Source organism: Ovis canadensis, chromosome 2 (assembly GCF_042477335.2).
Source record: "Ovis canadensis isolate MfBH-ARS-UI-01 breed Bighorn chromosome 2, ARS-UI_OviCan_v2, whole genome shotgun sequence".
In the NCBI taxonomy this organism is placed as follows: domain Eukaryota; kingdom Metazoa; phylum Chordata; class Mammalia; order Artiodactyla; family Bovidae; genus Ovis; species Ovis canadensis.
Window position 1 is genome coordinate 241,625,584 of NC_091246.1, and position 25,041 is coordinate 241,650,624.

At 40.7% G+C, this 25,041-nt stretch overlaps 1 protein-coding gene across 1 annotated transcript; it reads left to right on the forward strand.

Moving 5' to 3' along the window:
* Positions 1-66: 66 nt before the first annotated feature.
* On the forward strand, positions 67-25,041 carry SNRNP40 (small nuclear ribonucleoprotein U5 subunit 40). The gene is made up of 10 exons (XM_069578777.1): positions 67-345; positions 3,228-3,357; positions 4,945-5,038; positions 6,558-6,723; positions 7,764-7,886; positions 16,348-16,468; positions 18,687-18,769; positions 19,847-19,908; positions 23,887-23,990; positions 24,522-25,041. The coding sequence occupies exons 1-10, from the start codon at positions 202-204 to the stop codon at positions 24,569-24,571; spliced, it is 1,077 nt and encodes a 358-aa protein (XP_069434878.1). The 5' UTR covers positions 67-201; the 3' UTR covers positions 24,572-25,041.

Genomic DNA, 25,041 nt, shown 5'->3' on the forward strand with positions numbered 1-25,041 from the left:
CTGAATTCGTACTCTAGTGATGTCAGAAAGAACTGGCCAATAACAGGAAAGTTCTCAGGGGGCGGTGCTGAGAGGTATATTGGAAGTCGATTGGGTTCTATAGGCCGGAAGTTCTACGGGAAAGACTAAGTCCGAGCCAATCGTGAGGTACCTGAGGGGGTCGGCGCGGTCAGTGGCGGCCTGAGGAGAGCGGCTGCCGCCATGATAGAACAGCAGAAGCGTAAGGGCCCAGAGTTGCCACTGGTCCCAGTCAAGCGGCAGCGACATGAATTACTGTTGGGAGCGGCAGGGTCGGGCCCTGGAGCCGGGCAGCAGCAGGCGGCGCCGGGAGCTTTGCTGCAAGCAGTGAGTATAAGGAGCAGGCGGCCTTCGGCCCTCAGCTCATCTTCCTCTCTCCTCAGCACCTGGTGATCCTGCGCGGCCCTTAACCCACACTCCCGGCCGGAGCGGGACTCTCTCTCCTAGGGGTTAAAGCAGAAAAACACGGTAAAAGCGGCGTACACCCGGCGATTCTCCCTGCGTTTCTCCATTTGACGCGCGTTTTCAGCGTCTTGACCGCCCTGTGAGGAGGTGTTAGAATTAAGAATTGAGGATCTTGAGCTAAAAACCGAGACCAGGGTTTATGACTTCTTAAATGTTCCAGGGATCCAGTGTAGAATAAACGATAAATTTCAGAAAACTTGGAAGATTGGATGGATGAATGAATGAATGAATGAGGGAAGGGGGAAAATGAATGCCGCTGGCTCGTTTTGGGGACTTGGGAAACTTGCTTTTCCCGTTGTTTCTCTGCACTGGTATTAGTAATAACCGAAGAATAGTTACCATCCGTTGAGCCCTTGTGCTGTGTAAATGAAAACTGCATTAATCTCGGTAACTTCCCAAGAGTTAGGAAATATTATTATCCTAATTTGTAGACGGGAAAACAAAGTTATATAGTAAGTGATAGGACTTCCCTCATAGCTCAGCTGGTAAAGAGTCTCCCTGCAATGCAGGAGACCTGGGTTTGATTCCTGGGTCAGAAGATCCGTGGAGAAGGAAATGGCAACCCACTCCAGTATTCTTGCCTGGAGAATCCCATGGACAGAGGAGGCTGGTAGGCTATAGTCAGTGAGGTCGCAAGAGTCAGACATGACAGTGACTAAACCACCAGGAACAGCTTTTAAACTCAGAATCCATGCTCTTAACTACATTTCCTGTAAAACTGAGGTAGTGATCACACCTCTGCTTCTATCCTGTTAGGCTCAGCTGACAAAATATATGTCTTCCCGCCCCCCACAACTCCTCAACCAGCTGGTTAGCAAATGTTGACACCACCCTCAAACTATATCCAGACTCACTACCGCTTCTTCCACCTTCCAGCTTCTTTGGTGGCTCAGACAGTAAAGAGTCTGTCTGCAATGGGGGAGACCCAGGTTCAGTCCCTGGGTTGGGAAGATACCCTGGAGAAGGAAATGGCAACCCACTCCTTTTTTCTTGCCTGGGAAATCTCATGGACAGTGGAGCCTGGCGGGCTACAGTTGATGGGGTCACAAAGAGTTGGACATGACTGAGTGAGTGACTAACACTTTCTACCACTTCCATCACTAGCTCCTGGTTTAAGCCATTAGGGCTTCCCTGTTGGCTCAGAGGTTAAAGCATCTGCCTGCCATGTGGGAGACTTGGGTTTGATCCCTGGGTCGGGAAGATCCCCTAGAGAAGGAAATGGTAACCCACTCCAGTATTCTTGCCTGGAGAATCCCCTGGACAGAGAAGCCTGGTAGGCTACAGTCCAGGGGGTCGCAGAGTCGGACACGACTGAGTGACTTCACTTTTCCTTTTTTTTTTTTTTTTTTTTTTTTTTGAGACTTCACTTGTCTCATCTGGCACTATTGCTGTAGGATCCTACTGGAATTCCTGTTTCTGTTTATGGATGCTCAGTCTATTCCCAAACCAGTAGCCAGAGGAATCCTTCTAAACATAAGATCATATTACCCCCCGCTGAAAACTTGCCATGGTTTTTCACGTCAGTCAGAGTAAAACTGAAATCTTGGCAATCTTTTGCCCTCTTTCACTTGATCTCTCTGATCTACCAGTTTTCCATTGCTCACCTTTCTCCAGTCACAGTGGCTTCCACGCTCCTGCTACAAAGTCTTTGCATTTGCTGTGCTCTCTACTGAAATACTCTTCTTCCAAGTGTCCACATGGTTTATACACTCAGCTCTTCCCAATCTCTGCTCAGATAACACTTTTCCACTTTCCTGACCAGCCCATTTTAAATTGCCATACCTTGTGCTCATCTACATTGCTGCTCTGTTTTTCTCCATAACACATGCCACCGTCTATATGTTTTACTTGTTTCTGCTCACCCTCCCTCTTTTCTGTCCTTCCCACTAGAACACAAGCTTCATTTTTTATTTTGTTCAGTACTGTTTCCTAAGTGCCTGGGACGGTACCTGACGCAGTATTTCCTGAGTAAATGAGTAAGCTGGAAACTAAGGAGATTTGCAGATTGTTAATAGTGTGCTTCTGTCTGGCAAGAATATCAGCCTGGGTTTCTTTGAATTGCCGCGACTGCAACTGGTCTTAATGTCCAAGACCATAATCAAAACTACTTTCTTCAATAACCTGTACCCTGCAGGGTTGTTGGAAACATTCGTTCAATCATTCCTTCATTAAACGAACTAGAGACTGGGAAACAGTGTCATGTTACACTGGTAAGGTTCCTGAACTACAGAGCCTTTCTCATGGCAGAGCAGGGGAGACAAACTAAAAAAATACATAAGAAACGTAATTTCAGATAGTGATAAGTTCTTTGAGGGAAAAAAGTAGTGTTGATCAAATGCAAAAGAGAGGTAGGGTGCTGCTTGGGCTTGAGTGTTCCAGGAACAACTTTCTGGAGAGAAAGCACTGGAAAGGAACCACATACAGAAAGATCTCGGGGAAGAGGCCTCCAGTCGGGGACAACAAAAGATCCTGAGGCAGAAGTAAGTTTAACGTGTTTGAGCAATTAAAATCTGGCAATGGGAGAGCAAGTGAAGAAAGAGAGTTAGTGTAACATACATTGGAAACTTCAGCAACAGAGTATCAAATTGGAGGCATAAGTTATATGAGAAGAGTTGCTGTTCTCTAAATCAGGAGAAATACACTCCATCATTGTTTCCATCGTCTTTGCCCCGTACTCCCGGTTCCCCAACTTTTCGGTCTCCTTTGTATGTAATGACTACACTGTACTTCTCTCATTTGTTCAGGGTCCTCCAAGATGTTCCTCCCTTCAAGCCCCAATCATGCTTCTCTCAGGACATGAAGGGGAAGTTTATTGCTGCAAGTTTCACCCCAATGGATCCACCTTAGCATCTGCAGGATTTGACCGATTGATATGTAAGGCATAATTTTTGAATCTGGAGTAATTGCTGTCTGCCAAATACTGATTATTTTTTAAAACTTTCAGTGCTATAAAAGGTATCAGTCTAAATTGGTCACATAACAAACTGTGTGGCTAATATGCTAAAACAGAATCATGAAAATACTGAATGATTTTGGATGTAGAACTTAGGGTCCATGTGGTAAATACAGTAGGAGTTATATCACCTGCTGGAAAGTGAGTTGCTCTAGTTTGGGAATTTCCTCTTCATGGAGGCAAATCTTGAGCTGATTTAGCAAGCGTAAACTTTAAGATCTACACTTTAAGGCTAATGAGAGTAAGGAGGAGAGAGAGGTTTTTCCCCAAAGATACGAATCTCTCTTGATCCATGCTAGGCCTGGTGGCTCAGACAGTAAAGCGTCTGCCTACAGTGCAGGAGACCCGGGTTCAATCCCTGGGTCAGGAAGATCTCCTGGAGAAGGAAATGGCAACCCACTCCAGTATTCTTGCCTGGAAAATCCCATGGACAGAGAAGCCTGGTAGGCTACAGGCCATGGGGTCACAAAGAGTCAGACACAACTGAGCGACTTCGCTTCGCTTCACTTGATCCATAGCCTCAGAATCTTAGCATTCAGGAAGGAAGGAGGAAATCCTAACATGGCAACTCACTTGAATAATGTACTTGTCTCTTATTTGGATCTGCTACCAGATTCTCAGCTTCTAGTCAGGAACACCCATTTGGGGAAAATAAGTAGAAATCATATTGAAGAAGTCATGAGAAAAAGCAAAAGAGAAGGTAACAGAAGCATCTGACACTTCTTCCTCTGGCATCATTTGCCACATTGTGAAATGAAATGGGTCCTTTGACTCTGTTCTTTTAACTGTGCCTCAGGGTAAATGATGTCTGTTTTGATTTCAGTTTCTAGTTCTGTGTTCCTTAAACTTACTGGTGGCTAAGTCTCTGGAAGGCTTAGGTATCTTGGCTGAACATACTTTAACTACTGATACATTTAATTTCATCAAACAAACTAGAAGCAGGTTTATCAGCAGGAAAATAACTCTTAAGTAACTTACTATGTATATAGGGTTCCTTAATAATACTTATCAAACTTCACTCTGTGTTGGACCAAGCCCCCTAAAAATTGGAGCTGTCTCTATTCATTTACCTTATTTTACCCCAGCACTTGGAATAGGTATTTAGTACACATACACTAAGTAAACGTAGTATGAAGTCATTGCCATGTGACCTTCAAGTCAGTTGCAGCTTCCAAAGTTTCCCATAAGTACCATCATTTTGCAGTCTGCTTCTACTCATAGGAGACAACTAGCTGTGAGTGCCAACTTTTTAAAAGTATGGGAGAAAAATTAGGATTTAAAAAATTATATCCATTATCTAAAATGTTTTTATCTTATGAAATGTGAAAATGCTGCATTATTTTTGTTCTAATGTAAAGAAGATCGATATTGCTGATAGAATTAATGGTGTTTCAAAGGAGTGTAATTTCAGAACTGTTGTTCTAGTGAATTCTTAAGTACCCTTTCCATGGCCAGTAATAGTTTTATTTTGCCTAGTAATGTTCACAGAACCCCTGTCTCCCTAACAGTGTTGTGGAATGTCTATGGTGACTGTGATAACTATGCTACATTGAAGGGACACAGTGGAGCAGTGATGGAACTTCATTATAACACAGACGGCAGGTGAGTATTTTGCATCGTGGATGACAGCTGCTTCTTATATTAATTCTTCTTGGCATCCTTTCATATTGCATCCCTGAGTTTTCTCTTAGGAGATTGTGCTATCAAAAATTACTGCATTTTGAACAACCACTTTATCATCCTATCACTGTCACCCCAAGTAAGGTGTTTATTGTTCCATATGAAAGTCATTCAGTCACATCTGATTCTCTGCGACCACGTGGTCTGTACAGTTCATGGAATTCTCCAAGCCAGAATAATGGAATGGGTAGCTGTTCCCTTCTCTAGGGGATCTTCCCAACCCAGAGATCGAACCCAGGTCTCCCGCATTGTAGATGGATTCTTTACTGTCTGAGCCACCAGGGAAGCCCATTGTTCCATGTATGTATTTATAATATCTATCTAACATTTCAACAGCCAGCAAACTTTTTCTTTTTTAAGACATAAAATGTAATTTCCTTCTGTAGAAATTAATTACTTTTTATTATAAAAGTAATGAAACAATCTGTTTCAAGAAAACTAAAAAGAAAAAAAGGGCAGGAAAATGACAAAATACACCACATTTTTACCATTCCAAAGATAATCACTGTTAATATTATGGTATATTTTTCTCAAGATTTTTTCCTAATCAAAACAGTTTGATTTTTATGTATGTGTTAGAACTGCTTGTGTAAGTTCCCTGGCAGTCCAGTGTTTAGGACTCAGTGCTTTCACTGCCATGGCCCAGGTGCAATCCTGGTTGGGGAACTAAGGTCCTGTAAGCCACACAGTCAAAAAAGAGCTCTTATACAACACAACCTTGTCTGTTGTTTTTACCCTTAACATTATTCAACTGTCATTATCCGTTTATTATGACATTTATTATAAATATTTTAACAGTTGAATAACTTTATAGTAACCATGGGTTATACGAAAATGTAATTCTACAAAGTTAATTAATCCCATTCAGTATTTCAGTAACATTTATTGTCTTACAGCTCTTACCTCTAAAAATTTTAGGGTTCCTTGAATAACTAGGTACATAGCTTTGTGTGTAGTTTTCTTGTTTGAGTGAAGAAATCAGTATAAAATCAATCATAACTTAGAAGTCATTCTCAGAGGCAAAATAAAAGCTTTGATTTTTAGAGAAAGAGTTAGATTTACTGAGCCAGGAATTGCTACTATCTGTCTTACTTCTGCAGCAGGGAGTGATTATACATTTTCAAGTGGAAAGATGTGTGAAGTGTAGTATATCACAGAGGAGGGAAAGATTGAGAAGACTGCCATATTAGATGTACAATATGTCATGGGGACTGACAAAGGGAAAATTTTTTTTACATTTATTAGAGTAGACCTTATAATTGGGTCTAGACTACTATTAAGATTTTGGTACATTGGGTGAGACATTTCCAAAGCAGGTGCCAAACTGTCAGAGCACAGCATGTTAGTGATCTTGAAGACTTGGGTGCATTTTGACAAGTAAGGAAGATAGATTGCTATTCCTTGTCTTCACTTTTTTTTTTTTCTTCCTCTTGCTTTCTAGTATGCTCTTCTCAGCATCCACAGATAAAACTGTGGCAGTGTGGGATAGTGAAACAGGCGAGAGGGTTAAAAGACTGAAGGGGCATACTTCCTTTGTGAATTCCTGTTACCCAGCCAGGAGGGGCCCCCAGCTTGTTTGCACTGGCAGTGATGACGGTACAGTTAAGGTGGGTGTTGTCTGTCTCTGTTGAGGGTTTCTGAGGTGACAAAATGTTACACTTACCTTGTCTTCCCACCTATGCTATACCCTTCTCTCCACAACTTTGTTTCATCAAACATTTCCCAAAACAGACACTCTTTAAAATACACTTCAGATAATAAGCAGTTGAGGTTTTTTTCTTTTTTTATGAATCTACAGACTGTTACAACCATGTAGAACAGTTGTCACTTGGAATAAAGTAGACCACCATCCAAGAATAATTAGATTCTTTACTTAGTGTTTACTGAATTATGTGACTTTAGGTTCACTTTTCTCATCTTCAGTTTCTCAGTCTTTAGTGACAGTAATATACATGTCTTACAAGGATGTTTTGAAATTTCAGTCAGTGTACAAAAAGGTCAGTACATGTTGTTTTCAAAGCTGTTGCTGAGTGAGGATGGAGCCAGGGTAAGTTAAAGCACTAGAAAGCCCTCTTACTAGGACGCAGCTGGTTTTTATCCTCAGTATTTACCTAGTTGCTGTAAACTTTAGTTTCTAGAGTTCTGGTGCAATTGATTTCTGACAGTTTTGCCAGTCTTCTGCTTTTCTTGAGGGACAGTCTTTGGGCACTCAGTACTCTGCCATTTTCATTGATGTAACCTCCTCTCCATATGTGTGTATATATATATTTTTAAATGTAAATTGTAGCTGAATAATGAATTAAGATCTATAATTTCAAAACACTGGTCTAATATCCTTTGTGCAGAACAAATGAACTAGTAAACATGGTGAAGATGTCCACTCTAAGGGCATTTAATTAACCACATGTATTCGAACTTTTAACAAAGAAGTCTGAAAATACAACCAAAGTGATTTATTCTACCAGCATTCAGATACATTGGCAAAATTATAGTCAGTTCTCACCATGTTGATGGGATAATCAGACAAATTTCTGAACAGGGTCCCTTTACAGATGTTTTCACTTCCATAGTCCTTAGATTTATGGGTGTGCTGTGCAGTTGTTTCTTAGAGTGTTGTTATTATAGACTTTCTTGTCCTCTTTTTCAGCTTTGGGATATCCGCAAGAAAGCGGCCATCCAGACATTTCAGAACACCTACCAAGTTTTAGCTGTGACTTTCAATGATACAAGTGATCAGATTATTTCTGGTGGAATAGACAATGATATCAAGGTATTTTAGATGTTTATGTTCTATTTACTTTTCACCTGTCTCCATTTACAGAAGTAGGTCTTTCCAACTTCTTAACTTTGCACTTTATACCACCTACATGAAAGATAAATTAGAACGTGTTTTCTTTCTGTCTTGTCTTTATTGACTTCTGTGTCAGGGTTGCATTACAACTTATATGGTCCCTGTCCATCAGGGACCAGGCAGTTTATATGAAGTGAGAAGTCCCTGTGTGGGAACTCTGAAAAATGAAGAGTGTATTCGCTGAGTAACAGCATTCGAAACTTTTTTAAACCTCCATTGCCTTCACTGAGATAGCAGTAAATCAGTTTGTGATTCTGTACCGTAATCTCTCAGTGTGTCTTTGTTTTTTAAACTATACAAAAGAAGTTTTGGGGGATCCATAGCTAAGAATGTGAGAAGGTAGTGATGTTGACGAAAAGAAGCAATAGACATCTCAATAGTATAATACAGCTCAAGCTTTCAAGTAATTGCCTTGGAGTCTAATCTCAGTTCTATTCTCTAATTTTTTGTGGCTTCACACTAGTTCTTTAACTTCTTTTGCTTTCTGTTTTATGTGTGTAGTAGGGGTTAACAATATCTATCGCGTAGAGTTGTCTTGGGCATTAATGAGCCGAATGCAGTAGAGCACCTAGCAGAGTTTCTGGACATGGCAGGTGCCAGTAAGTATGAAATGTGTCGGGGGACGGGGGGGCGACTCAGTTTGTCTCTGCTTTTACTTACTGGCTTGCTTAGGTATTTCAAAGACTTTGACTTACCTTATGCTTTATCATGACAGTAGTAATTATTGGGTAAATACTCAACTTCTTATGTTGTTTCTACCTAGAAATTGTACTGTAGTCCCATCTCTCCTTGCCTCCTTTGCTGTTACTATGAATGGAATGTCCTTTTATCTACCGGGAGTCCCTTACATGGAAAGATTTCAACCTTTCTTTCCTGTCTCTGGGACCTCATGCTGTCAGTTTTCCCAAATCCTATCCTTTTAACCAACTGTACTGCTTCTTATTAGCATTTCACCATGCTCAGGTCTTCTCTTGGTAGGGGAAAGAGTCTGCCTTCAGTTCCACATTGTCTTGTTATTGCCCTGTCAGTCTTCCCCTTTACAGCCAAGCCTCTTTAAAGATGGTGATAGTGGTTATGATCATAACACTGTTATCATCATCCTCTAACACTTAAGTGTGTCAGGCATTGTTCTCAATACATGCTGTGCGTGTTTGTCCCTAAGTCGTGTCCAACTCTTTTTCGAACCCTGCCAGGCTCCTCATCCTTGGAATTTTCCAGGCAAGAATGCTAGAGTGGGTTGCCATTTCCTACTCCAGGGGATCTTCCCGATGATGTAGAGATCAAACACGCATCTCTTGCATCTCCTACATCAGCAGTTGAATTGCTTACCACTGTGCCACCTGTTGTTCTTAGAGCTTTACATTATAATTCTTTAAAGCCTCACAATGGACCTATGAAATAAGTGCTGTTAATGGGCTTCCCAGGGTCGCAAGTAGTTGGATAGGACAGAGCAACTGAGCACACGCACAATGCCATTTTACCAATGATTCAAAACCCAGAGTTTGGGCCCAGAGTCTTGCTCTCATTCATTTCAGTTCAATTTAGTCGCTCAGTCGTGTCCAACTCTTTGTGACCCCATGAATCGCAGCACGCCAGGCCTCCCTGTTCATCACCATCTCCCGGAGTTCACTCAGACTCATGTCCATCGAGTCCGTGATGCCATCCAGCCATCTCATTCTCGGTCGTCCCCTTCTCCTCCTGCCCCCAATCCCTCCCAGCATCAGAGTTTTTTCCAATGAGTCAACTCTTCTCATGAGGTGGCCAAAGTACTGGAGTTTCAGCTTTAGCATCATTTCTTCCAAAGAAATCCCAGGGTTGATCTCCTTCAGAATGGACTGGTTGGATCTCCTTGCAGTCCAAGGGACTCTCAAGAGTCTTCTCCAACACCACAGTTCAAAAGCATCAATTCTTCGGCGCTCAGCTTTCTTCACAGTCCAACTCTCACATCCATACATGACCACAGGAAAAACCATAGCCTTGACTAGACGGACCTTAGTCGGCAAAGTAATGTCTCTGCTTTTGAATATGCTATCTAGGTTGGTCATAACTTTTCTTCCAAGGAGTAAGCGTGTGAGAAATCCCCTGAATATTTTCTACACTCACTGTCTTTAATGCCTTATCTCCCTTTCATTTATCAATTCCATGTCTCCTGACCACTGCTCATCAGTCTGGCTCTGCCTCCATTGTTTTATTGACGCTGTTCTCTTCAAGGTCACCAATGATCTCCCTGTTACTAAATCTAGTAGATCCTTTTAGTCTTTGTTTTTTTTTAAACTTGCTCTGACAATATACTTTCCTACCCTTTTCATCAGGCATAGCCATCAGATACCTCTGCAAGCTATTCTGTCTATGCATTTTTTAAATGTTATTTCCCAAGGTTCTTTCCTCAGTTTTCTTATTATATACCTTACCCTGGGCAATTCCCATCTAATTCTGTGACTAATTGTCATTTCTATGCAGATAACTCGATGTTCTCAACCCGGATCTTCAGATCCAGACCCATATATAAAGCCAGCTACTCAGCATCCCCATTTGGAGTACCTAAAAATTCACCATTTCCAAAATTCAACTTCTCATCCCTTTTCCACCCTATAACCCTTTGGAGACTATCGTCAGAACGTGGGTGCTTAAGTAGATCACCTTAATAGCAAATGTATTATTTCCCTGAGTGAAATTTGGGAACCCACTATTATTAGAATCATTACAGCTTCTAATACACATGGAGGTGGACTAGTGTTATGTAGCCATGGTAATTTTCATACTTTTAAGTTATTATTATAAAAATGTACATAGTGTGAAATTAGATGCTCCCCAGTAGTCTAGTGGTTAGGATTTGATGCACTCCCTGTTGTAGCCGGGGTTCAGTTCTCAGTCAGGGCAGCCTTTCCCCTGGGCTTCCCAGGTGGCATAGTGGGAAAGAATCCTCCTGCCAGTGCAGCAGACTCAAGAGACCCAGATTCAATCCCTGGGTCAGGAAGATCTCCTCGAGTAGGAAATGATAACCTGCTCCAGTATTCTTGCCTGGGAAATTCCATGAACAGAGGAGCCTGGTGGGCTATAGTCCATGGAGTTGCAAAGAGTTGGACACAGCTGAGCAACTGGGGACACATACGAAATTAACCTCTTTTTAGTATACAGTTCTATGGATTTTAATGCTCATGTAGATTCATGTAACTACCACAGACAGGACAGAACAATTTCCATCACCCCAAAAAACTTTATAGTACTCTACTGCATCAGACCCTGTACTCATTCCTAATCCCTACAAACCATTGATCTCTTCCTTGTCCTATAGTTTCTATTCCAGAGTATCACATGAATAGAATCATATAACGTATGACTGTCTGAGACTGACTTTTTAAACCATGAGAATTTTATCTTTTCATAACTGTGGGGATAGACAAGCCTAAGAATAATAATCTTGTGCTAGTAAGTCCTTCTTAAACAGTGTGGCTTATTCTGGGCTCTTTGTCTAAACTGTTTTGGGACCTTCTATAAACAAGTATGCTTCCATGACTCAAACAGTAAAGAATCTGCCTGCAATGCAGGAGATCTGGTTTCAGTCCCTGGGTCAAGAAGGTCCCCTGGAGAAGGGAATGGCTACCCACTCCAGTATTCTTGGCTGGACAAGAATTCCATGGACGGAGGAGCCTGGCAGGCTACAGTCCACTGGGTCACAAAGAGTCGAACACAACTGAGTGACTAGCACTTTTAACTTTCATAAATAAATATATTCAGTTGTACTTTAGTTCTGAAGGGACTGAGTTTCTTTTTAGGTTTTGAAGGTTTTCCATGTCTTCTCAGATACATATATGTACCTTCTCTTGGATCAGTTTTTTCCTCACATAGCTAATCTCAGTCTTTGTTGATATATACCAGTTTTGTTGTGAAGTCCAAATTTATCTCAAATATGAGAAATATATAAATAGAGTCCTATGAGTACAGCACTTAATGACTCCTCATCATAGCCTTGTAGGCTTTTTTTTTTTAGCTGAAGTATAGTTGATTTACAATGTTGTGCTAGTTTCTGATATAAAATAGAGTGTTCAGTTATACATCTATATTCTTTCTCATATTCTTTCCCATTATGTTATATTACAAGATACTGAATATAGTTCTCTGTGCTATACAGTAAGACCTCATTGTTTATCTGTTTTCTATATAATGTGTTTGTTAGTCACTCTGTCATGTCCAGCTTGCTGCAACCCCATCGACTGTAGCCCAACAGGCTCCTCTGTCCATGGAGTTCTCTAGGCAGGAATATTGAAGTGGGTTTCTATTTCCTCTCCAGGGGATCTTTCCGACCCAGAATTGAACCAGAGTCTCCCACATTGCAGATTCTTTACATCTGAACCACTAGGGAAGCCTGTGGGTTGCCATGCCCTCCTCCAGGGGATCTTCCCAGCTCAGGGTTCAAACCCAGGTCTCGCGCATTGCAGGTGGATTCTTTACCAACTGAGCCACCAGGAAAGCCCAAGAGTACTGGAGTGGATAGCCTAGTGGGTTGCCATGCCCTTCTTCCAGGAATCTTCCCGACCCAGGAATCAAATCAGGGTCTCCTGGATTAAAGGTGGAGTCTTTACCAGCTGAACTACCAAGGAAGCATATAGTAGTTTATATCTGCTCATCCCAAACCCCTAATTTATACCTCCCCCATTCCCTCTCTTCTTTGGTAACTATGAGTTTGTTTTCTATGTCTGTGAGTCTGATTTGTAAATAAGGTTATTTGTGGCATAGTTTAGATTCCACACATACGGGATATATATATACACACATAGCTATGGCTAGTCCTTTGCCTAGAATCCCCAACATTGGATATTGCCTTGACTGGCTTAGTGTTGTCTTTAAGTATCAGCTCAGACATACCTTTTATTTTTTTCCAGCTGCCCTGGGTCTTCGTTGCTGTGCTCAGGTTTTCTCTAATTGTGGCGAACAGGGCTACTCTTTGTGGTGGTGCCCAGGTTTCTCACTGCGGTGGCTTCTCTGGCTGTGGAGCACAGGCTCTAAAGTGCATGGGCTTCAGGTGTTGTGGCCCAAAGGCAGAATTTCTCTGTGGTATATGGAATCTTCCTGGACCAGGGATCCATCCTGTGTCCCCGGCATGGGCAGGCGATTTATTTAGTATTTTTGGCTGTCCTGGATCTTCGTTGGTGCGCAGGCTTTTCATATGTATCACTATCACAAATTATGCTGCTGTATGCAGTATATCCAATATATCTGCGTGTAAAGCTTTCCATATTTAATTAATTGCTTAGAATAGATTTCTAGATGAAAATCAGTGTGTCAGCAAATATAAGGCTAGTTCATGTTTTGGATTCAGTTGCCAGATTATTTTTTGATAATAGCAGTTAATAAAGATGCTATTTGAAATTAGGTTGCTTTAGTTATTTTATTTTGCTCCTGTATAACGAAGGGGTATGCTAGAGAAATGTGAAACCATCCATAGAATTTCAGTCTTCTCCCTATTTAACATCATCCTGTTCTGACATGCTTAGGGATGAGTAACTGTTCTTGGACCCAGAAAGACTCTTAATAGTACTCAGGCCCTCATAAGTTTCTTTTAAAAATCCAAAAGGGAGGGTCCTTTTCCATCAGAAATAGACTCAGAAAATATCAAACCTGAAAGGAACTTTAGACATCTCATTATCTCTCTTATTGTACAGGTGACTAAAGCAAAGCCCTAAAAAGTTAAGTGATTTGGCCAAGATCAAATAGTCTGTGGTAGAGCCAGGACTCTCCAGAGGGCCAGTAGTCTTACAACTCATATTGCTTCTGCTCAATTAACAAGTATCCTTTAAGCAGACAGGGGCTTACCAGTCTTGGGCTTGCTTGACAAATCGTGCACTGTCTCACTACGTTAGGAAGCACTCCTGAAGAGCCTGGTTTTTGTTTGCTTCTCAGTCTCTCAGGGAGCACTGCCTGTTCTGGGACAGGAGGAACAAATAGAGAATGGAAGCCCCTCATAAAATCTGGAGTGAGCAAATTCTGATTATATTTGTAAACAAACACACAGTTCCTGTTGGGCTCTTGAGATTTTCTTCCTAGGTATAGGATTGTGGAGTCAGAGGGAAATGAATAAAAGAAGAAAATGTGCTTCTACTTGGTGGCTTGAAGATCTGGTTGGCATTTCTTGTAATCTTGAGCTCTAGTCAGAATGGGAGGTCAGTTGGTGATTTATTTTTTTTTAATGTAGTCCCATCTGTGTTCTCATCCTTTCCAATTATTTGGGCCAGAAGGCTCTTTTGTAGAATCTGATCAACTCATTCCACTACTCTACCCTTCTGTGGCTCCCCAGTGAGGGAAGTAAAATCCAAGCCAGTCATTCAAAACCTTTCGTGAGCTGCCCTTTGCCTGCCCATCACTCAGGCATTGTCTGCTTCCTCTGTGCCCATTTCCCTATAACCCAGCAATTTTTTCATGTCCCTCTGCTTTCATGAATCATCTTTGCCTGGAAATAACCTTCTGCTTTGTCTAAATAAAGAAGTACTTCTTGGGAATTCCCTGGCAGTCCACTGGTTAGGATTCCGTGCTCTCACTGCCAAGGACCTGGGTTCAGTCCTTGATCGGGGAACTAAGATTCCACAAACTGCGTGGGATGGCAATAAATCAGTAAATTCTTTTTCCATGCCCTGCTCAAGTGCTTTATTCTTTGTGAAACCTTCCCTTTCTCACTTCCATCCATGTACCATGGCAACATTAATCCCTCTGCCCTCTTGGCTATTGCCCCTTGTGCAGGCCTCTTATCACTTGTTTAGCTCCTTGAGAACAGAACATTTCTTTTATCTCCAACAGTGCCTGCCACAATCACTGAACAGCTGATTAGGACATCTGCAAAATATTTTGCTTAAATTACTGCCCTACTCACTCTTCCTCTGGCAAATCCCAGATACATTTTGGGTATACAAAACAATGTGTGCAGGCCCCAAAGTGGAAAGTCTGGAAATAGCTCCCAAGTGCTGCGAAGGATGATGAATTTATTCTCCTAAAGAGCTAAAGGTTTCAACCATGCCTTCTCTGAAGAGAAGGAACAATGGCTTGAACAAAAAATGTCAGCCACTTCAAGCTTTCCTGATTATTGAGGCAGCAAACATCCTGACACAAAAATGATTGTGTATGAAGTGTGTTGGATTCCACACATGAATGAGTTATTGATGGGGAAAGTGGAGTTGTCTGCCATATGTATTGCTTTGACAAACTCATTTCTAGATGAGGAAGGCTTGCTTAAAGGGACAGCGGAAAATTTGTTTAAGTTAGAAAAACTGTGGCCATATTAAATCAAATTTGGATGAAATTTTGTATAACAACAGTGACCTTAACAGAACTGCTGTTCTTTTTCCATATGACATTCCAGACCATTTCTATTGCCTTTAATGTATTTCTTTTATGTAATTATAAATAACTGTTTTATATTTTTCTTATTTGCTTAATAATAGTTTATTTATAAACATTTTTGCATTCGATCTTCAGAGTGTTTTTAGGATTTGCTTAATAATAGCAACCAATTAGAGGGCCTGCTGTGTACCAGTATTCTATCTGTAATCCTCACAGAAGCCCTAAGAAGTAAATGTTATCCCCATCTTACAGACCAGAAACAGGCTCAGAAGGGTTAGTGGCCCAATAATATAATACATAACTCTTTAAGTTGCAGTGACTGATTCAGTCTGGCCCTAAATCCTCATTCATTCCACTCTGGTCTTCAAACACTAACATAAGCGCTCGTTGTGTTACAGTGTGTGTATGAAACCATTTATTTTTTTCTGTTTGACATTAGGTTATTTTCAGCTGAACTGTTTCCCTTACCTTTCCTAACCAGAAAACCATGAACTTACAATTTATTTTTCTTTTAATAAATATGCTTTTCCATCAGATGTATGTGTGTGTATATGTATTATGACATTAAACGAACATTTTTAAACCTCTGTTTTTGCTAATATGCAAATATCTGTTTTGTACATTTTACATGCAATCAAAATGCCGTTTTCAAATGAAGTCATTTAACTGTTTTTATATAGTTGTTTGTAATAGTTTGTTCCTAGTTGCAGAGAATCATAGATTGTGTTTTAAAAGCTACTTTGTTTTTTTAATTCCTAATACATTTTGTTATGAATTAAAAATAGCCTCTTTAAATCCTCTTATTTTTTGTTAAACTTAATATTTGGCAGTCATTAGTTTATATTTTTCTAGCCAAACTTAGTAACTTTAACTCTGTTTTTAGAAAGACAGGAGTTTTTCCTTCTTTGATTTTGTGGTAAAGGAGTGCTTGGCCCAGAGGCAGATTAAGAAGGGATACCAATTTTCCCAGGCAGTTGACTCTTTAATAACTGTTTCTTTGCTGTTCACAATTTGATTTCTGGAAGTGTCACCTTGTTTTGTTTTGTAGGTCTGGGACCTGCGCCAAAATAAGCTGACCTACACGATGAGAGGTCATGCAGATTCAGTGACTGGCCTGAGTTTAAGTTCTGAAGGCTCTTACCTCTTGTCCAATGCAATGGACAATACAGGTAACTTTGGAAAGGAAAGCTGTCCATGTCAGTCGCTGTAGAACCTAAATAAAATGGGCATTAGGTGCTGGAAATATGTGCTGGGGTAAAAGAGAGTCCAAGGAAAGAGCCCAGGATGGCTTGCAGGTATCTACCAAGGCAATTAGGAAAACAGATTGTAATAGAAAAAGCTTTAGAAGAGATGGTCAAGAAGCCAGGATGATAGTCCCAAATCTTCCATCTAATCCCTGAACATCTTTACACATAGCATTTGTTCTTTCTGGGCATCAGTTTCTATACTGATAATGTAGACAGTACCAAGCTCAGATGATCAACAGACCTATTGATATCTCAGTTGTATTCTTTCTGCCAGTCTATTTTCCCTCCCTACTCCAAAACCATTGATGTGACAAGAGGTCCTCATTAAAACACCTCAATATTCTGGATTTACACTAAGATATTTGTTCTTTCTTCACTTGTTTTTGAGTTGTTGGGTGGGAAGATATATTTTCCATAGCAGAAAAGGAAGATGACATCTTGGATTAAATGCTTAATATTGGAAGAGTTTGGAAATGCCCCTCTGGTATACTAAAATGTTTTCACTAACATTTTGTAATGAAAACTGTGCCTAACCCTCAAAGTGAAGTGAAAGTCGCTCAGTTGTGTCCAACTCTGCAACTCCATGGACTGTACAGGCCATGGTCCATGGAATTCTCTAGGCCAGAATGCTTGAGTGGGTAGCCTTTCCCTTCTCCAAGGAATCTTCCCAACCCCGGGATTGAACCCAGGTCTCCCACACTGCAGGCAAATTCTTTACCAGCTGAGCCACAAGGGAAGCCCAAGAATACTGGAGTGGGTAGCCTATCCCTTCTGCAGGGGATCTTCCCAACCCAGGAATCAAACCAGGATCTCCTGCTTTGCAGGCAGATTCTTTTCCAACTGAGCTGTCAGGGAAGCCTAGCGCTCAAGGAGTGCTCAATAAGTACTTGCTGAATGAATGAACATCCTTGCCTTCTGGCTGTATTCTCAGCTGAATAGCAAACTTTCCTGTGTAGTTTCACCTTTTTATGCCTGTTTATGACTTCAAGGATTGTTGGCTTTTTTCCCATACTCAAGTAAAATGATACCACTCAAATTTCACTGTACAGTTAGCTTTAGTTAACAGTGGCTGTGGCCACTGCTTACTGTGGATATTTATATCCTATTTCAGTAGATTTTTGATTGTCTAATTCTAGCATTGTTTGTTAAAAGGAAAGATTAAAAAAAAGAAAAAAAGTGAAGTCACTCGGTCGTGTCCGCTCTTTGTGACCCCATGGACTGTAGCCTACCAAGCTCCTCCGTCCATGGGATTTTCCAGGCAAGAAAACTGGAGTGGGTATACCATTTCCTTCTCCAGGGGATCTTCCCAACTCAAGGATTGAACCTGGGTCTCCCTCATTGTAGGCAGACGCTTTACCGTCTGAGCCACCAGGGAAGTCACTAAAAGGAGGGTGAGATTCCCTAAATGGTTTTTAAAGTAAAAATAAGAATTTCTTATAGGTATATAATAAAAATTACAAATTCTTTTTATTATTTATCACTGCCAATCTTAAAGCCCTTTCATGTATCATCTTATTTGACCTTTAAAATATTTTTTTAAAAAGAGCAAGTGGCATTCTCATTTTACAAAGACACCCAAAGCACAGAGAATCTCGCTGTTTTCCTGATATTTCCCCCGTATATATATAGCAGAGCTAGAACTGGATTCAAAGTTCACTTTTTCTATATTGGCCTTGTTTACAGTTAAACTGTCAGATTTTCCTGTGAGCGTAATTGGAAAAGCTTAGTCCCAAGTTTGATTTTTATAGACTGATTGTCACAGTAGTCAGTGGTATTTAGATTGTCATGTTGAAACTTTGCTAGATGTGACTCAGAATTGGCAGAGGAATCATTTGCAAAATGTTTTGTTGAAATCAGTATCACACTCAACTACTTTGTGTTGCAAATACCCAGCAGTGTGTTTGACATTTTCCCTTCCTGCCTTCTCAGTTTTCCTCTGTGTCTTTAGTCCCTATGAATGAAACTTGGATGCATTTCATTCCCATTAGTAAAAGAAAAAAGGCTTATCAAGTAGCATTGTACCATGTTGGTCTTTCTCCACCCAGGAAATAGCATCTGTCATTGACATGATACTGATTTCAGCTGGGTTCTCAGGAGGCCAGTTTGATAACTGTTTTGTTTTGTTTGTTTGAATTTGCAGTGCGGGTCTGGGATGTCCGGCCATTTGCTCCCAAAGAGCGGTGTGTGAAGATATTTCAAGGAAATGTGCACAACTTTGAAAAGGTGAGTTCTGCATGGCAGAGGAATTTTACTGTCCATTTGATTCAAAGAAACATTTATGATGATGCTAAGGATATAGAGATTAATAGCTCTACTTAGAAGGAGCAGCATTCTGGTAACACTTTTGTCCATCAAAACTGCTCTTGCCAGAAATAAACTGACAGCAGCATAGGCAAGGAGGCAATCACATAGGCATATAGTGATGGAGTCCTTCTCAAATTTAGGATTTCCCACTTCAACAAGATGCTTCTGTCTTCTTATTCTTTGGGAACTTTGACTCACAGGTCAGTGTTCCATATGGGACTTGGACTCCCATGGCTGCTACCCAGATGACCTCCCTCACCCTCCCAGTGACCAGCTATTAGAGTCCTCAGATACATCCCTTCCCTCAGTAAGAACCACGGCCAAGCTCTGAGAGACAAATTTTTCCTAAACTCTCAGATGAGCTCTTCAAAGCAGCTTTTCCTCCAGACATTTTGTTAATATAGACTAATGTTTTCCTTTTGAGAACCCATTAAGTTTCAGTTTCACTGAATCTTTTATTTGATTTCAGAATCAAAGAATTTTATTTAAAGATAAATCAAATTTTATCTTTTGTTAGAATTGATTTTATTTTCCTTCAAGATAAACAAAAATTTAATTAGCATCCAGATAAATGAGCAAAAGAAGCCCCCATTAGTAGGCAGAACAAAATTTTACAGCCGGGTCCACTGTTAATTTACTGTAAATTAAGCAGTTTGGGTTTGAAATATATCAAAATAGGCTATCTTGGGCCACAGAATATAAGACAATTGTTGATTATATGTTGCAGAGAATACTTAAAACTCTGCTCAAAGGAGGACTTCTCTAGCAGTCCAGTGGTTAAGACTCCGCACTTCCACTGAGGGGAGCACAGGTCCATTCCCTGGTCAAGGAACTAAGATCCTGCAGGCCATGCAGCACAGCCAAAAAAAACCAGAAAACAAAAAACTGTACTTAAGAATTTAAAATCTCTTAGTGATGCTATAGTCTAATAGAGAGGGGTACATACATTTGGTACATTATTGTATTCATTGGATTCCTACCTGTTCATCATTATAGAATCTTCTGAGATGTTCTTGGTCACCTGATGGAAGCAAGATAGCAGCTGGCTCAGCTGACAGGTAAGGATTACTGGACATGAGGTAAAGAATGATGTAACTATGCAGGTATCTTCTCATGTTTAATACATTAACTGCCAGTACCAAGCCAGAGCAAACATTGAGTTATAGCTGTACTCAGAGATGAAGCTGTACGTAGTGCAGTCTGAAGGGTTTAAAGATCACGTGGACAAAGACATCGTTTCTACCCTCTTTGGATACATTTTAAACCTGGAAGGTATACAGGTTTTTTTTGTTTGTTAGATTGCCTTTGCCAGTGAAATAAAATTCAGACTCCTAATCTGGCTCCAGTTCTCTTCATGAGATTCTTCTGCCATGCTTTAGTTCATTCACAGATATGTTGTGTTATTACATACTCCTCCCCCACCATCAGTCACCACAGTGCTTCACTCACATGGAACTTCTCCTGTTCTTACATCCCTTCTGCCTCCTCCATTATCCAAACTCCTATATTTTCCTAGTAATCTACCTATATTGTATCTACAGACTTACCTGGCCCTCTCTCTCTCCCTTACCTGTTGGGCATTACTAATTGCTCTTTGTCTGGGTTGTAATCACATTATATACACCTAACCTTTATTAGCAGTCATTGCATCTTACAGTAAGACAAATATGGTGGGGCAACCCCTACTAAATTATTTGCTCCTAGAGATCAGGGAATGAATCTTACTCATCTCTGAATCCAGGGAAATGCTTGACCTATTCTAAGCAATATTGCATGAATGAATTCCTAGCTCAAAGATGGTCAGATTTTGTCCTGCATATCAGCTCAGCTATTAGTAATAGCCGACTGTGTTGGGGATGATTCAGAGCTGGATCTGAGTTCAGTGAGAAAAGTGTCAAGATTGCTTGGTGAGGGTGTGGCAGAATGCAGGCTAGATATTTTCTAACCCTGAGCTGAATCAGTTTAAACTGCCTGAGGAATTAAATGATGAATGAGAAACAGAGAAGGTAGAGAATTCTTCAGTGAGGTGCTATTTTATTTGGTATGCCTACGGTGACCTTATTTGGGAGGGAATCATGTTGAATAGGGATATTCAAGTGCCCCAGGCTTTTGGGCCACAGTGTGGGATGGTAAATAATGACGAGGCCCTGGGGACTTACCTGGAGGCCCAGTGACTAAGACTCTGCTCCCAAAGCAGGAGGCCGGGGTTCGATCCCTGGTCGGGGAACTGGACCCCACATGCCACAACTAAAGATCCCTCATGTCACAACTGAGACCTGGCGCAGCCAGATAAATAACTATTTTACTTAAAAAAAAAAAAAAGAATGATGAGGCACTCGGATGGCAGACTCTGGTGGGAAACGTTGTTAGCCCTCTTCTGCTTAACCCCAACTTAGAGATTTTCCTGCTACTCAATGAAAACAGGCATCATCTTATAAGCAGTAAGCCTTTCCCAGGATAGCTTGGGCTTTCAGCATATTCTGGAGTTTTCTTCTACTTGGGGCTCTAGCACAACCATAAAGAAGCCTCACTTTGATTTGTCCCACACCCTTCTGACCTGTGAACAATTCTGAATAGAAGATTCCAGAATCCATTTTTTCCCCTTGGCATGTTTAACGCCAGGGGAAAATGGGTGAATATTTGAGTATTTTATGGCAGGAGAAAGGACCCAGGTAAAACTGTGCCACATTGCTGGTTTGAGTCCTGGTGGTTTAGCAGGTTACCTTGAAGAGGGGATCTAAAGGATTTTCAGTTGCCAGGTTTCTAAAGAAGACCTTGAAAAACAGGTCCACAGCTCAGATGTCTTACATTCTGACAGAGTAAGAACCATTCTGTGTATTTGTACATGATTTTCAGCAGAGATGTATCTTTCCTGTGTGATTAAGCTTTTAAATGATATCTACCTAGCTATTCTGAGCAGTTTGTTTCTGACACTGGCTCTTTCTAGCTTTTGGTGTCCTCTCTTCCCTCTTTCCCTCCCCACCGTTCCTTTAAACCTTGCATGTGGAAGCATGGCTCTGGTCTAGGGAAAAGCCTGTCTGTCTACCTGCTGAGGGTTGGCCACATTTCACAGGCCACCTCACCAATTAGCCTCAAGTCAACAAGCGGTCTGTTACATAAGGAGCCTGATTCCTGCCGAATGTTGCCATCCCAGAATAAGGAGAGGATAAGGCCCCTCTAAATTTAGCATCTAATTGGCAGCCATGGAAAGTGAGGCCTTAAAGTAAACCCTTGGAGATCTGGGCTTCTGCTGGCTTTTATATGCCTGGATAATGTATCCTTCTCAGAAAACTGCTTTTCAGCTTGGCCTGAATTGGGCAAATTTCTCCTCGCTACTTGGAATTCACCTAGCTCCTCCTGTTCAGATTTTAAACCTTTCAAGAGTTCCTATCAAGGACCATGATGAGATCACTGGTCAGTCTCTGCCTTGAGTGATTTATTCAGCGTATTGATTTCATGTGATTGTGTTTTGATAACAATTTATTCATCATAACAATAGCTATCATTAATTCTGTGTACAGGGTACTTTGCATACATTATTTCGTTATTTCTCTCAACCAAGCTGTGAGATCAGCATTGTCTCCATCATTACTCCATCATGTGTCTAAGGAAAGAGGCCCTCAGAGAAGTTAGATAAATGTCTAAAGGCTACTTAGCTATTAAATAGTTGAATTGAGACTTGAACCCAGAGCTTAACATACTTTTTCACTATGCCACCTAGCCTTAGCTGGATTAATGAGGACAGCTACTGTGTGTGACAAGACACTAGGAAAAACCTGAGCATTAGAGCCAAGGAGTCTGTAGACAGACAGGGTTCCCTCTCTTCCACTTTGCATGGAGTTTTTATTTAGTTCCTATGGAGCCTAAACCTTGTGAGCTACACTGTAAATAAGAAGTTCTTTTTTTTTCCCCTTCATTTTAAACTAAAAATGTAATGTTCAGAACTAGGCATTTTATAATCATGTACTGATGAGTATACCCTTTTAGGTGTTAATTGAACAAAACAAATATGTGAATAATTGGTATAACCTGTTTGAAAATCATCATCCTTTTAAATGTACCAGCATATTTTCTTTGCATGGTCATGTGAAGATAACATCTGTTTATTTTACTTTCAGCTTAAAATGACCCAAATAAGGCTGAAGGTCAAAGAAACTTTATTTTGGCAGGGGTAGAGGGAGTGAGAAGTGGCAAGGGATGCAAGGCATTTGAAGGTAGTAAGAGAAAGGAGAATACTGGAATATATATTAATAATTTTAATTTTAATTCTTCCACTGAGCCACTGGTGAACTGTGTAACCTTGGAGAAGTCACTGTACCTTAGTTTTCTTTTCTGTAGAATAAGTTTAGACTAGTTAATATCTGTTGGCCCCTTCCCATGCTAGAATTCAGTATTTTTCTGCCCATGAATTCAGTGCAAGATCTGGATCGAGTGTATATTTGGGTTTAAGACATTCCTGGGTACATATGATGTTAACTACACCCTAATTATATTGGGTGCTCTTTTTTATTAAAAATATTTACTTATTTATGGCCACATCAGGTCTTAGTTGCAGCCCTCCGGATCTTTCACTGTCGCATGTGGGCTTCTTTCTAGTGGTGGCACGCAGGCTCAGTAGCAGCAGCATATGGGATCTTAGTTGCCTGACCAGGAATTGAGCCCATGGTCCCGGCATTGGACAGTGGATTCTTAACCACTGGACCACCAGGGAAGTCCCTGAGTGCTCTTTAAAGATTTCTGTGTGGGAGCTGTAGGAAGAACCATTTGTCTGTCTTCTCTGTGATTTTTCCTACTTCAGAAGCTTGTATTGGAAAATACCAATAATTTAACTATTCCTGTTTCTCCACTCAGTTACTCATGGGCAGGATCCATGCCTTATTTGTAATCTATATTCCTAGTTTCTAAACATCAGAGCACAGTTCGATAAGTATGGAGTGACTAAATAAAAGGTTGCTTCCACTTCCCTTAAAAAGCCATACTTCTTCCTTAGCTTCAGTTCCAGGATGCCTTAGCCTTACTCTTCATGATATTTGCAGGTTCGTCTACGTCTGGGATACCACAAGCAGGAGGATTTTGTATAAACTGCCGGGCCACGCTGGCTCCATCAATGAAGTGGCTTTCCATCCCGATGAACCCATCAGTAAGTCTGTCCTGACTGGGGTTTACTTGCTTCAGGTCTATGATCCAGTGATATAATTGGATAAAAGAATGATGTTTCTTAATGTTCAGATATAAACCGGAACTTAACTTACCTTTTATTGGCTAGCTAAGCTAAATAATGGGACTTGAATTTCTGAGAAAATATAACTTTTTCCAGGGCTATGAATAACAAGCAGAAGCACATTTACAAAATGACTACCATAGACATTGATTCTTCTCTTCTAGAATGACTGAGATCTTTTTCTTAAGGCTTGACTGACAAGGAAAATCAAGATTTAGACCCTGATAATATATTTCCCATAGCACGGTCCACCCTCATGATTTTGAAAGAATTCAGATTGAAAAGCCAAGCTATAGTTTCCTGTGAATGGTGATTAGGAGGAAGGGAATGTAAGCTAAATCCAGTTGCTCTTTTATACCAAAATTGCCTCTTGACATAAGAGTCCTTAAACACCAAGTCTCCTTGAGCCTTCATTACTTCCAGTTATCTTCTCTGTTCTCTTCACCTCAGTTCTCTCAGCATCCAGTGACAAGAGACTGTATATGGGGGAGATTCAGTGAAGATATGGAATGGAAGACTCCAGAAGACTGCTTGACCCTGAGACCTCAAACAGCATAAGTGGCACCAAATGATGTCCAAGCCAGCATCCTCCCTTCAGATGAAGATTGTTAGTAGCAAGAAATGAGGAGGAGGTAGCCATGTTTCAAACCACCAGTGTCCCAGTTCACCAGGATGACTAAGGCAAGCTTCCAGTGGCCTCTTAAAACCACCTGCCCGATTTTAGGACTAGTTCTATTTTTTTCCTCTTTTTTTTTTTGTTTTTAAGTAAGGTTTCTTCAAAAGGACAGACATTGGTTGGTTCATCGTTTCCTGTTTCCTAATCTAGGCTGAAGACAGGGAATGTGACTGAAATGTATTTGTCGGGGGTTTTTGTTTGGTTTTTTTTTTAGTTCAATAACTTGTATATTTTCTTTCTTTGTTTCTCTGACTCATTTTGTATTAAAAGCCAACTAGATGCCTTTTTACAGGA